This window comes from Zophobas morio, unplaced genomic scaffold (assembly GCF_036711695.1).
Source record: "Zophobas morio isolate AGI-343-1 ecotype UQ-CSIRO unplaced genomic scaffold, CSIRO_AGI_Zmor_V1 ptg000386l, whole genome shotgun sequence".
In the NCBI taxonomy this organism is placed as follows: domain Eukaryota; kingdom Metazoa; phylum Arthropoda; class Insecta; order Coleoptera; family Tenebrionidae; genus Zophobas; species Zophobas morio.
Window position 1 is genome coordinate 224256 of NW_026972490.1, and position 11037 is coordinate 235292.

Sequence of the window (11037 nt, forward strand, 5' to 3'; positions counted from 1 at the left end):
AAAGAATTTTTATTTTACTTTATAAAACCGGGAAGGCAATAGTTACTAGCTTATGTTAAAAAGATATGGTTAAAGCCTAACAACGTAAAGGTGATGAAGTTAAGCCGAAACAAACAAAGCTAACTGAAAAAAACCATTTAAATTTCAATAAGGATTACAAATTAATGGCAGGCAGCTCAAAAGCAATTTAGTTTTTAAGTTCAATGTCGTCGCCAAATTTTATTATTTGCATAAAGGTGGATTATTAATTTAGTAAAATCACTTAATGTTAATAATAGCAAGCTATATAATATCAAATAACTAATCAACTGTAAAATGTAAAATGAAGTACAGCCCAATATGGAAGACCCTCGTCTACAAGTTATAAAGGAAGCTTTGCCCACGATAAACAGATCTTTACTCAAGGTAGTGTTTTACTTTTACCTATAAAATGGACAATCGATGCGCCAAATCCTAAACCTGCTATAAAGTATTATATCATATCTAAAATCTTTATTTACTCATTAAAAAATATATTTTAATTAAAAATTTTTTGACTAAAGCTCAGGGTAATAAGGTCTAATACACACTCTAACTCGCAGTATATCGCTTATTTACCTAAGATAATCTAAGAAAATACTTAAGTAAAAAACCAAACCCTAAAAAGTTGATAATAAAGTTTATTCGAAATAACCAAAGACTAAAACCCAGAAAATAAATATCTTTCCCTCGCTTCTTTGTCCACTGTCTAATGAGAGCCCTTATAGAAGAGTCTTGCGGTGGCCACATTATTTTTTAAAACTTTCTGTTTTTGTTAGGGCGACCCCTATTAAAAGTTTTCTTGGTGAGAAATATATTATGTCCATAGTTATGTTATGTAAACATAAACCGGTTTTGTAGTTTTTTTAGTAAGAAGGCTGTTTTTATATCAGTAATGTGGGCGGGAATGGTTAAAATTTTTAATATAGCGAAAGGTAACCGGAAAAAAATATTGAGTGAACAGGAGAGAAAATTTCTTGATGAACGGTTAGCTTTTTTGTTGAAATTCTCTTCTCTGTATCTTGCTTCTTATTGGTTGTTAGTTTTAGATATAGCCTTCATGGGGTTGTTCATAACTTTTTGTAGGGTAAATGTATTAACACCAATTATTTCAAAAGAATAATAAATTATTGGTTATTCCAGTTGTAGGTTAAGAAATTTCGCGCTGTTAACGTTGAATGCTTTTTTTTTCTTAGCTTGAGTTATTACTTTTTAAATTTCTTATTTTTTAATGTTTTTTTTCTTCGCAAGTCTAGTGCAGGACAAGTTTTATCGTGAACAGGCATATCAATGGTAGAGTCATTTTATTATGGGAAAAGTCGAAGGATTTTGATGCGGAAGCTCTGCTATTACAAAGTTAGCAGATTTTTTTTTAATTTAAAGCTGTTTGTTAGGCTTGTTAATTGGTTGTAATGGGACCTCTTTAAAGTTTTTTGTCTAAGTCTGAAGTTGTGTCCGGTTTTTACGTAGATCACATAGTTTAATTTAATTGTGGTGAGTTGTCTTGAGTAATTAAAATTGATGCTAGGTTATTAAAAATTTCTTGAGAAGGTCGAAGAAGAGGTAGAAAAGGAGAGAGCGATCCGGCGGGGAGTAGTACAAATTAATAGATATGTAGAGTAAAGCAAAGGTAAAGGCTAGGTGCTGATCACGAAAAGAAGCGTGGAAGACCTTTTTTTTTTGGGTCTAGGTTACAAATTTATAGTTTTTTCTTATCAATTTTTTACTTAACTTTCAAATGTTAAAAAATTCGAATTTATTTTTAATGTAAAAATTTTGGAGAAGCGCCTTTGTTTTTGGTTTGTTACTCTCTAACTAGGCTAAAAAAATATGTTCCATTAATAATAACTGAGGAGTGTATTTTTACTCGAATAACTGTGATATTATATAGACACGTTACATCTATAGAAACTATAAAAAAAATATTTTATAACCTTGAAAAGAAGAATAAAAGACAATAATAACTTAATTCTAATGATAAAAACCTCTAACACTGGTCAACTTATGCAGAAATAGCCCTATAATTAAATAAATTTAAAACACCATTCAAATCCAAACTTGAACCACCGACAGAAGGAAGCGCTTACGAACAGTACTACAGTTTGTACGGTTCACTACGTAACGTTGCTGGTAGCACTAGACCTGCTTTTTGCACTGAGAACGTTGAACTACCTTTATCACAAAGAAATCTCATTTATATAAGACAAATATAATCCTAATTGAATGCTACTGTGACTCTTTGCGTTGAGCAAGTTCGTATCTAACACAATTGCATTAAAAAATATATTCAGTATCATTCCAAACTATATAATTAAAGTAAAATTTTACAATGACAATAAAGCTATAAAAGATATAGCAAAAGGGAATGCATTAAATAAGAGATTAGACATAGCGGCCTAGGTTACCATTGCGTCAAGTGGGTATTTCAAACGAAAAGCGTATCTTCAAATTTCTACTTTGCAAATATATTTACAAAACTACTCTTTACTCAAACAAAAACCATTCGATAATTTCCTTATAGTCGAAATATAATAATATGGGTGTAACAAGCCAAGAGCAATACTGCTATATTTACATAAAACATGCCACATGGCACTAACTTCGTCTTTATTTTATGCTCTCCACGGCGACGCTTAACCCTTAATAGTAGTAGTTCGGGGGTGGTTTATTATACGCGATTTTGTTTGTAATATATATATATTAGGTATATCGTATCAACTTACAGTATCACCTAGAATGGCAACTGTGGCAAGCGCAGGACCTTTTGTTACTAATTTTTTTTCCCGTAATATTTACTCGTTCGTCGAAGAGGCTATTATACATTCTTTTTCCATATAGATACCTTGACTTCATGTGGCTAATGGTGACTGTACTTAACACATTATAAAACTTTTAACGTATTCTCTTTTACCCGCCCACAAGTTATGTAACAACGAAAAATCTTTATTTGACAACTATATATCTTTATCACTGCGAGTTCATAAACATATATATAATTCATTATTTAATAATTTAGAGCATGGTGGTCTGTAACGACAAGAAATATAACGATACAGACCAGCTCAACTTTAAAAATTGAAGCTTCGCCGTAGAACACGGCTAATAACAAGCGAGGTATATAGCAAGCAACAGCGATCTATTTTTGCTTGATTTCTCCTAGGGCTCGTTACCTTAAAAAATTACTTTTTGTTTCTCTTCCCCCTTCCCTTCCCTACAGCCCCTTACGGCGGCGTTCTCTTTTCGGCGTGGGAAATCTAACTTTTATAATATATAGTAATTAGAAAATAATTAATAAGGGTATGTATATATATACTCCTACACAACAGAACATATACAATGAAAAAAACACAAGGAAAGAAAGAAAGAGAATTATTATTAAAAGTTAGTATTCGCTTTATTTTTTTTTTTTAATTGGCTTCCCTAGTGTTCGATCGAGTTAACATTTTCGGATGCATGAGCTCTCACACAAATAATAATATTATTATGTCTCCTTCACTTTCAATTTTAAAAGCTAAGCTAGCTTTTAACTGTCATGCTTAGAATGCGTCCTACCAAAACTTATAAGCGCGTTCACCGCTAGAAGGCGATTAGCGTGTACAGCAATCCGAAGACTTTATTCGTTCTTGCTAACAAGCCCTAGTGTAGTAGCCCTATATTTATTCAATTAGATTGTAAAGTTGCGATTAAATTTTTTTAGAACGTAAAAATAATGCCCTTACAAAGAAATATTGCAGCGTGTCCAAATCTATTTCACACTAGCCAATTTTAAAAATGTTTTAAGTGATTTATTCGTACAATATAAAGTAATTACTTAAAATTTTGTATAATAAATATTAAAAAAATTTAATAAAACTATAATTAAGTAATTCTTGCGGACTTTACTTAATAAAGATTTTTTCTAAAAAAATAGTAAAAATCAGAACCTAATAATATAGTATACAAATCTAGTGGACCTCGGGCGAAAATTTTTAGTATAAAATCCACTTTCACCTCTAAAATAAAGAAGCAAGCAAGGAAATAGTTTCCTATTTAAATAAAAACTTTCGATACGCAAGGATTTATATCCATCCTTAGTAGAGAATAGAGGATATATTACTTTTAACACAAAGATTGACAATGTGTAATTCACTGTCACCACTTTTTCGTAGAAATGAATATTATAATTATTAAAATGCCATGCACTACCCCCCCAAAGCAGGATTTTTTACTTTACACGCATTCATACTAAAGAAGGAACAAGTAAGTTAATGGTTGAATGAAGAGCGAATCTTTTATAGTTAACGATTTTTCCTATTCTTCAGAGGACCACGCTTTTTTTAATAAAAATGGTTACGTTACCTTTGACAACTTTTTAACTAAAAATGCTGTAGTTTACTTAAGGTTTTTGTAGATGTAGTTATATAATTTCCTTTTTTTGTTTTAATTTTTGGTGTTTTAGGGAGAATTTTGATTCTGTTGTAGAAAGTAAAGTGAATAAAGTTCACAATGAATGGATTTTATCTCTTCATCAATTTCTTGAAGAAGATAATTGGCTCTGGAATTTAGCAACTGAGCCAAAGCTCCTTGTATTGCCTTATTTTTTATCAGTTTTGATAGGCCTTACGTGTTTTATATCTCGGAAATTTTATTTTATTAATTTTTAAAAAATATATATTTTTTTAAATAGGATATTTTGAAAGCAAAGCGTAATTTTATGTATAATTGTTATACTTTAAATATTATGATATATATGTATTATTATAGCACTCAGTTATTATAGGGAAAAATTAACGTTTTAAATTTTAAACTAGGAGTACTTTTTTTGGGGGTCAAGTCTATATAAGTTTAAGCCGTTTAAATAAATTTTCTATGCGATTTAAATATATAAGGGTGGCAGAGTTATAAGTTACTACCTTTCAATATCATCAATCTAAACTTTTTTAGTTTTTAGTTCATATATTTTTATTTGTTACTCGGCTTATATAATTGTACAATTTTAACTCTTTTTGTTATACAGGAAGTTCTCCGCCTTCATCTTGGCGGAGATTTGGTACTTTACTCTACACAGCTATCCTATAAACCTCCTCACGGGGGCCGAGTTGTTCCGTGGCATCAAGACGGCGAACACTGCAGGACTGTAAGCAATAAAATTTAAAATTCATTCTATTATCGTTTACTAAGCAAAATATTATTTTTTTAGCGCTCAACATAAAATTATGTATAAAAATTAAGTTAAATATACACTCCTTAGAAAATTAAATTAGGAGAACCAGTAGAAACTTTATATTACACAACTCGATAACTTTCTAATACTTTCTTTAGGTATGGATTCCTCTTGATGATGTTAATTTAGAAAATGGCAAGTCTTCATATACAGCTGCGTTAAATCCCATTTTTCTCTGAGCGGGATTCTGTCAATTTCCAGGAGGGTTGGTGGTGCAGCCCGGCTGGCATTCAAAGGGGAGACTCCCTTACCGGCTTGTGCAAAACCAGATTGAGTACGAAGAAAGCCTCTTCAATATGCAATACAGCGTTTTTAGAAGCGAGCTGGGCATGGACGGGGAGGTTTTGCTTTTCGACTAAAATACTGTTTGTAGATCCTTATATTTATTTTTTCTTTCTGTTAGTACAAAACTACAACTGCAACAAATATATTTATCATTTTGCGTTAAACTTATGATTTTATACTCCTAATATAACAGGACTTTTTTTCCACCGCTAGCAGTTACACTCTTCCTTCCGGCTCTTTAGAGATCCACCATCCCTTGCTTCCTCACTGCAGTTTTCCCAACCGCACTGACACTCCTAGAAGAGTTATTATACTGAGGTCTTCGGATTAAATTTTTTCTTAAGGTTTTTCTGTTTTAGATTTTCGATTGCTTTTAGGTATCAACCAGCTACCGAAAAGATTTACAATAATCCAATAACACACTACAAGTAGTTTGACTTATTTTAATAACTTCGTAGTTTGGTTTACAAGTTGGATTGTTTTTTTTTTAAAGGACTGGCGAAGTGTTTAGTAAAGCAAACTACCTTGTAAGAGGCCGTTACGGGAGCCACGTAGCGGGAAAGAGCAGGACTTCTTGTCTTTTGTAATCTTTTATAACTCCTCCATTTTTATATTTCAACGCTTAACTTTTACTGACTAATCTTTTTCCAGACCTTCAGTGTTTGCAATCACTATGGAGAATCCGAAAGAGAAATATCCGAGGTCAGAAGTTAGGAAACCCTCCGCTCTACCGAAATGCCTTTTTTTCTCCTAAATACTTTTTAAGAAAAAATATTCTAGTTTCAAGGATGTTTACTCAGTACGCATTTATTAGCAAGTGTCCTTTACAGGAATTAAAAATGTTTGGGATCTTTTAGAGGCTTTATATTAAATAAAGTAGTCCAAATAAATTCCAAAATATTTTTTGCTTTTCTAATTTTATCACTTTTTAAAAATCATCGTGGTGAAATATTATTTTTCAGGGCATAGTTTTGTTTTTAAATTTTTTCAATAGTTTATAGGACTTTTGACTTTTGGTCTGTTATAAAAAATAAAATTATTTTATAAAGTGAAACTTTTTTTCTATTGCATTGCTATAACGCATATCTATCTTAGTAGAAACGCCTAGTTTTACCTCTTTTTTATATGGTACACCTCTAAATTCACTTTTTATAAGTAGGTAAAACCGTTTTTTAGGCTCTACTGTGAATATAATAGTAGTAACCGTTAATTTTATAAGGCTTTTAAAAACAAAAGATTAAGAAACCTTTAGATTAACTTGAATTAAAAAATTCAATAAACTTAACGCGCTTCCCATAAACATAAAAGAGTATAACTCTTGTATCTATATTACTTTACAATAAGTTTTGAGTTCTTTACGACCCCTTTAGTAAGTTTTAATAAGTAACATGCTTGTGTGCTCTGTGAACGATAAAGTTGTACATCAAGTATGATTAATTGTTACAAGGTGCACCTGCTACTAAGGGAGCAAAAGCTGTTCACATATATTTAGAAAAGTTTTTAAGATCTAAATGAGGCAATACAACGCACGACGGCTGGCCTGGTACACTTCCATTCTATCATATTAAACAATTGTGAGCTGTGGTTGGAGCTCGGTGTTTAATAGGATTCAGGCGCATATAAAGTCGTGGGTCTGGTCACTCTGTTTTCCGTTTTTTTTAATTCTTTAGCCCGTTCCGGTACATTCTTGAATGAAAATAGGTTTACCATACATTTTTTTAATATAAATTCCTATTTTTACTTTCAAATAAAGAGGTTTTCTTTTGTATGATAGGTTAAATGGGATCTACCTAGTGTATGACCAAAGTGCAGACTGATCCCCGAAGCCTATTTTTAGCCCAATAATAGCTTTGTTAATTCACACGCAGATATTATCGCAGGTCTTTGGCCACTGAAAACTTTGTATACAACTCCTCCTATTTTCCTGCTTATGACTAGAGGCTTTGCTTTAATACTCAATATGTGCGCCTTCGCTTAGTTGGTAAATATAAGTTATGAAATGAAAGGTAAACCAGGAAATTTCTTCTTAGAAGAAAGTTTTACTAAGGCCAGAGAATTATATGTTTGCTGGTCTAAATGTCACAAGCATTCTTTGTCTCTTTTGAATGCTTGGAACCAAGTATTAGATAGAAATACGGGGCTGCAACTTAATAAAGATTATAACGAACCATCTGAAGTCGTTGCTTCGTATGTTGAAAACTTTACACTTGGAAATAATTTAGAGCTTATGGGTTTGAGTTTAGTTTATATAATAAATTAATATTTAAATCTTTGTAATATAATACTTAAAAATCAAGATAACAGAGAAACAGTAACAAAGATTATTATAATAAATATACAGAGCCATTATTTTTACTTTTAGACTGTATATCCGACAGCTTTTACTTGTTAAATGTGTCTCTTGAGGCAATGCTTTTTTTTGATGTGGAAATTTTTTTACGAGGTTCTCAATTCCAATAGTTTTTATAAGATTCTTTCTAAAATAACTACCCTTTATAAGGATTGAGATTGGATTTGCAACTCTTGCTCTCCTATATGAACGATATGAAACAAATTTTTGATAAGGCACTACGCATATATAGGAGTAAAGAAGGTATATAATTTTTTTTAGAAATTGAAAAAATACATTTGTTTTTTTTTTTTAATTAAGAGAAAATGGGTTTATTGTGTTTAAGTGAAGGGACTGCTACTTCCATTAGCCTTGTGTGCCAAGTAGAACTTTTAGAGAGGGCCTACCAAACTTTTCAAGCCGAATATACAAGTAAAAGCAGATCTTTACAGGATTTTACTCGAAATACTTTGACCTGCATCACAAGGAATGAAGTAACCCAGCGTTTACGCACATATTAATAACTTACAATCTGTTATTATAACATCTATGTAACTACATCTTTTTAATTTAGTAATAGGATACTCAGTTCACTTTAAAATTATTCACACTTCTACTTAAATAGGAATTTATTAAACTTGAAAAAATTTATAAGGAATCAAACGGTGGAACTAGCGATTTCTGTTGTTACTTCTTAGCTTACAGTTTATAAATCCATATAATTTTTTTCTTAATAGTTCAGAAGATAACGGATTTATCGTTAGGCAGAGAAATTTTGTTGTAAAAAATTTGCGGGCGAACATAATAAGCATTGTTTTAGGTTAAGTTTTTTAATGTTACTTTTACTAGCTAAAGTTCTCGAGAACTTGTATGTTATATTCAATAAAGTGATTATAATCTATTATAATATAGATAATCCTTTAAACTAAAAAAAACGGAAAACCTACACTTTAGCTTTTTGCCACCTGGGCTCCTAAAAGAAAGAAAAATTATATTTAATTTAGTTACTAAACTTGAGGTGTCACAAAACCCTTAACCAGCTTCAACTATCTTTCCTTCGTGTTAAAGAATGGAAAAATGAAAAGAAAAGCCGCGTGGGCATCTGCAAAACTGCGGGACTGTGTGCTTGTCCGGCCCGTCTGGACTACACTGCCTGGTCTATCTAATATATCAAATGCTGATGGTAGTGCAAAATTCGGCCGTTTGCAAGGCTGGGGTGGTACTGTAGCACTTCTACCAGTAAATTGATGGGTGTGATTGCTGTATGCAATAGCGATGAGCATACGTTGACTTTTTTGATAGGGAAAATCTATAAGCTCCAGTTCACAGTCTCTTTGGAGCTGACTATTACACGAAAGCCACCTTCCGAACCAATTGTGAGTTTTAAGGATTTTTTGTGATAAGATTGATGCATAGAGCAGTATCTATCGTACACACGCCATTGAAGAGTTTTTAGGATATCCTTTTTTACATTTAAGCGGCGCAATGATTTCCGATATTTCTTTCTCAGATGCGGGCGATATGGTAAAGGGAGTTTTAATACTCAAAAAGAATATTCTTTCTTGTTCCATGTCAAGCTTATCAAGGTTAATTGCCATGCTTAAAGAGAATAAGTCGGCCACATTATTAATTAATTCCACTGCAGTGATAAGAGTCTGTTCACTCTTTTAAAAGGGCGGTGTAAATGGTTCAGTATTAATTGACGACTTTACGTGTCTAACCTATGCCCAGAGAGAATTATTAAATGAACATGACGACTTCTTTTTAGACTTCCGCGTATCGCTATTAGTGCATTGCTGCAATTATTAAGGGGTTTACTATCGGGGGGGGGGGGGGGGGGGGGTTACCCAAAAGTTGTGCCTACTTTTTTTCTACGCTTGCTGGATTGGCTATACTAAAGCTGGAAGCGCTTGTCGGCTGTAGGAAGTCCACAGCAGAATTATAACTTCTTTAAGTTGTGAATCGTCAAAGTTACTTGAGTATCTGTAAGGGATAATAATAAGTCCGTAACTTTGTTGTATTCTTTGTAAGTCCTACTTCATAATCCAGCTCTTCGTACTGTTGAAATTCCGCTACATAAGGTTAATGGCGATTATGTGAACTATAAAGATCTTTAATAGATATAACACGTTGCTATTAAAGATATAATGTATAGCATCCCTACACTTTTGGATATGTTAAAATTAACTTCATAAATATTTACTTTATTCCGCAATACTACAGAATTACACTGAAACAAAGTTAAGGCGCGTTAAACGTGTATTTATAGGATTGGGTCGCGAGAGGAACCGCATACGCAATAAGTTTTTTCTTAAAACTATTAACCAGTGCAAGGACAAAGCGACCACCGTGGAACTGCTCAAATTTTTTTAATAACTTTTAAAAGTGTTTTCAGCATTCACTGCACTTTTACTTTTACTGAAGTAAACAGAACAAGAGTAAAGTTTACTGACGTTACTCGCTTTATTAAATTTCTTTTCTACCTAATTTACAGACACTTATTAGAAGCTTTCTTGAAAGTTAAAATATTTTTTTTTAGTTTGTTTCCTTGCAGGCTGGCAGAAATGGCGTCTTTGAAATTTTTATAATCCCAAAAGGTGTAATCAAACTTAAGGATTTTCTTTTTATACATTTCTATACAAAACAAAGATTACTATATTAACAATTACTATATTATAAAAATCAAAGACAAGTATCAATAGTGTATCAAATTACAAATATAAATAATAATTATACTTGGGAAATATTTTATAGGGAACAAGCACGCCACGTGTACATAATTGTTTAAGCGCATTATTTCTGTTGTTATCATTATTACCTGCAATTTCGCGAAGCATTTCTCTTCTTGCTTCTGGCGGATTTTCTTTAGTCCATTTCGAGATCCAAAAACCTATATTTTACAAAACGTACGACACAAGCAAAAACAAACTCAGAGTTTGTATATTCAAGAAATATTTACATTTATTAAAACTTCTTATTAATTTATAAACATAGTTGAATAAAACTTAATAATAATAAGAATTAAAACTCAGCTGTACTTCTATAAGTAAATAATATTATTTTGTGTATAAAATATAAATTTGGATATATATTAAAACCAAAAATCATTAAATTTGGTCTAAATATATTATAATTATGAAAAAATTGATTTTTATTAAAAGTTTTTTAAAGTATAAGGAGGAAACAAACAATAGCAATAAAT

General features: G+C 31.6%; 2 protein-coding genes and 1 long non-coding RNA gene across 4 annotated transcripts; all 3 read left to right on the plus strand.

The window, feature by feature from the left end:
* Positions 1–4511: 4511 nt before the first annotated feature.
* LOC135120513 (uncharacterized) lies at positions 4512–5357 on the plus strand. The gene is made up of 3 exons (XR_010278641.1): positions 4512–4583; positions 5015–5134; positions 5320–5357. It is a non-coding gene; the product is annotated as an uncharacterized LOC135120513 (long non-coding RNA).
* A 96-nt stretch (positions 5358–5453) lies between these two features.
* LOC135120530 (uncharacterized) lies at positions 5454–6323 on the plus strand. The gene is made up of 5 exons (XM_064044852.1): positions 5454–5562; positions 5700–5824; positions 5884–5934; positions 6000–6089; positions 6158–6323. Exons 1-5 carry the CDS (start codon positions 5518–5520, stop codon positions 6258–6260), a joined length of 414 nt encoding a protein of 137 aa, XP_063900922.1. The 5' UTR covers positions 5454–5517; the 3' UTR covers positions 6261–6323.
* A 971-nt stretch (positions 6324–7294) lies between these two features.
* Positions 7295–8805, plus strand: LOC135120528 (uncharacterized). 2 transcript variants are annotated; one of them, XM_064044850.1, is made up of 8 exons: positions 7295–7386; positions 7445–7743; positions 7869–7949; positions 8007–8099; positions 8157–8329; positions 8461–8518; positions 8573–8655; positions 8748–8805. In XM_064044850.1, the coding sequence occupies exons 2-7, from the start codon at positions 7506–7508 to the stop codon at positions 8617–8619; spliced, it is 690 nt and encodes a 229-aa protein (XP_063900920.1). In that variant the 5' UTR covers positions 7295–7386; positions 7445–7505; the 3' UTR covers positions 8620–8655; positions 8748–8805. The 2 variants fall into 2 exon arrangements, 1 of the variants encoding a protein (XP_063900920.1); XR_010278645.1 differs by lacking the exon at positions 7295–7386 and having other exon boundaries at positions 7420–7949; positions 8182–8329.
* The last annotated feature ends 2232 nt before the right edge of the window (positions 8806–11037 follow it).

Excerpts from the sequence above, each read along its gene's own strand:
- LOC135120530 (XM_064044852.1), top strand. The coding sequence starts at position 5,518 with ATGCAATACAGCGTTTTTAGAAGCGAGCTGGGCATGGACGGGGAG. Across the intron at positions 5,563-5,699 it reads AGCTGGGCATGGACGGGGAG|GACTTTTTTTCCACCGCTAG; the intron begins GTTTTGCTTTTC and ends CTAATATAACAG. Across the intron at positions 5,825-5,883 it reads AGAAGAGTTATTATACTGAG|GTATCAACCAGCTACCGAAA; the intron begins GTCTTCGGATTA and ends GATTGCTTTTAG.
- LOC135120528 (XM_064044850.1), top strand. The coding sequence starts at position 7,506 with ATGAAAGGTAAACCAGGAAATTTCTTCTTAGAAGAAAGTTTTACTAAG. Across the intron at positions 8,330-8,460 it reads CCTGCATCACAAGGAATGAA|GAATTTATTAAACTTGAAAA; the intron begins GTAACCCAGCGT and ends CTACTTAAATAG. Across the intron at positions 8,519-8,572 it reads CGGTGGAACTAGCGATTTCT|TTCAGAAGATAACGGATTTA; the intron begins GTTGTTACTTCT and ends TTTTCTTAATAG.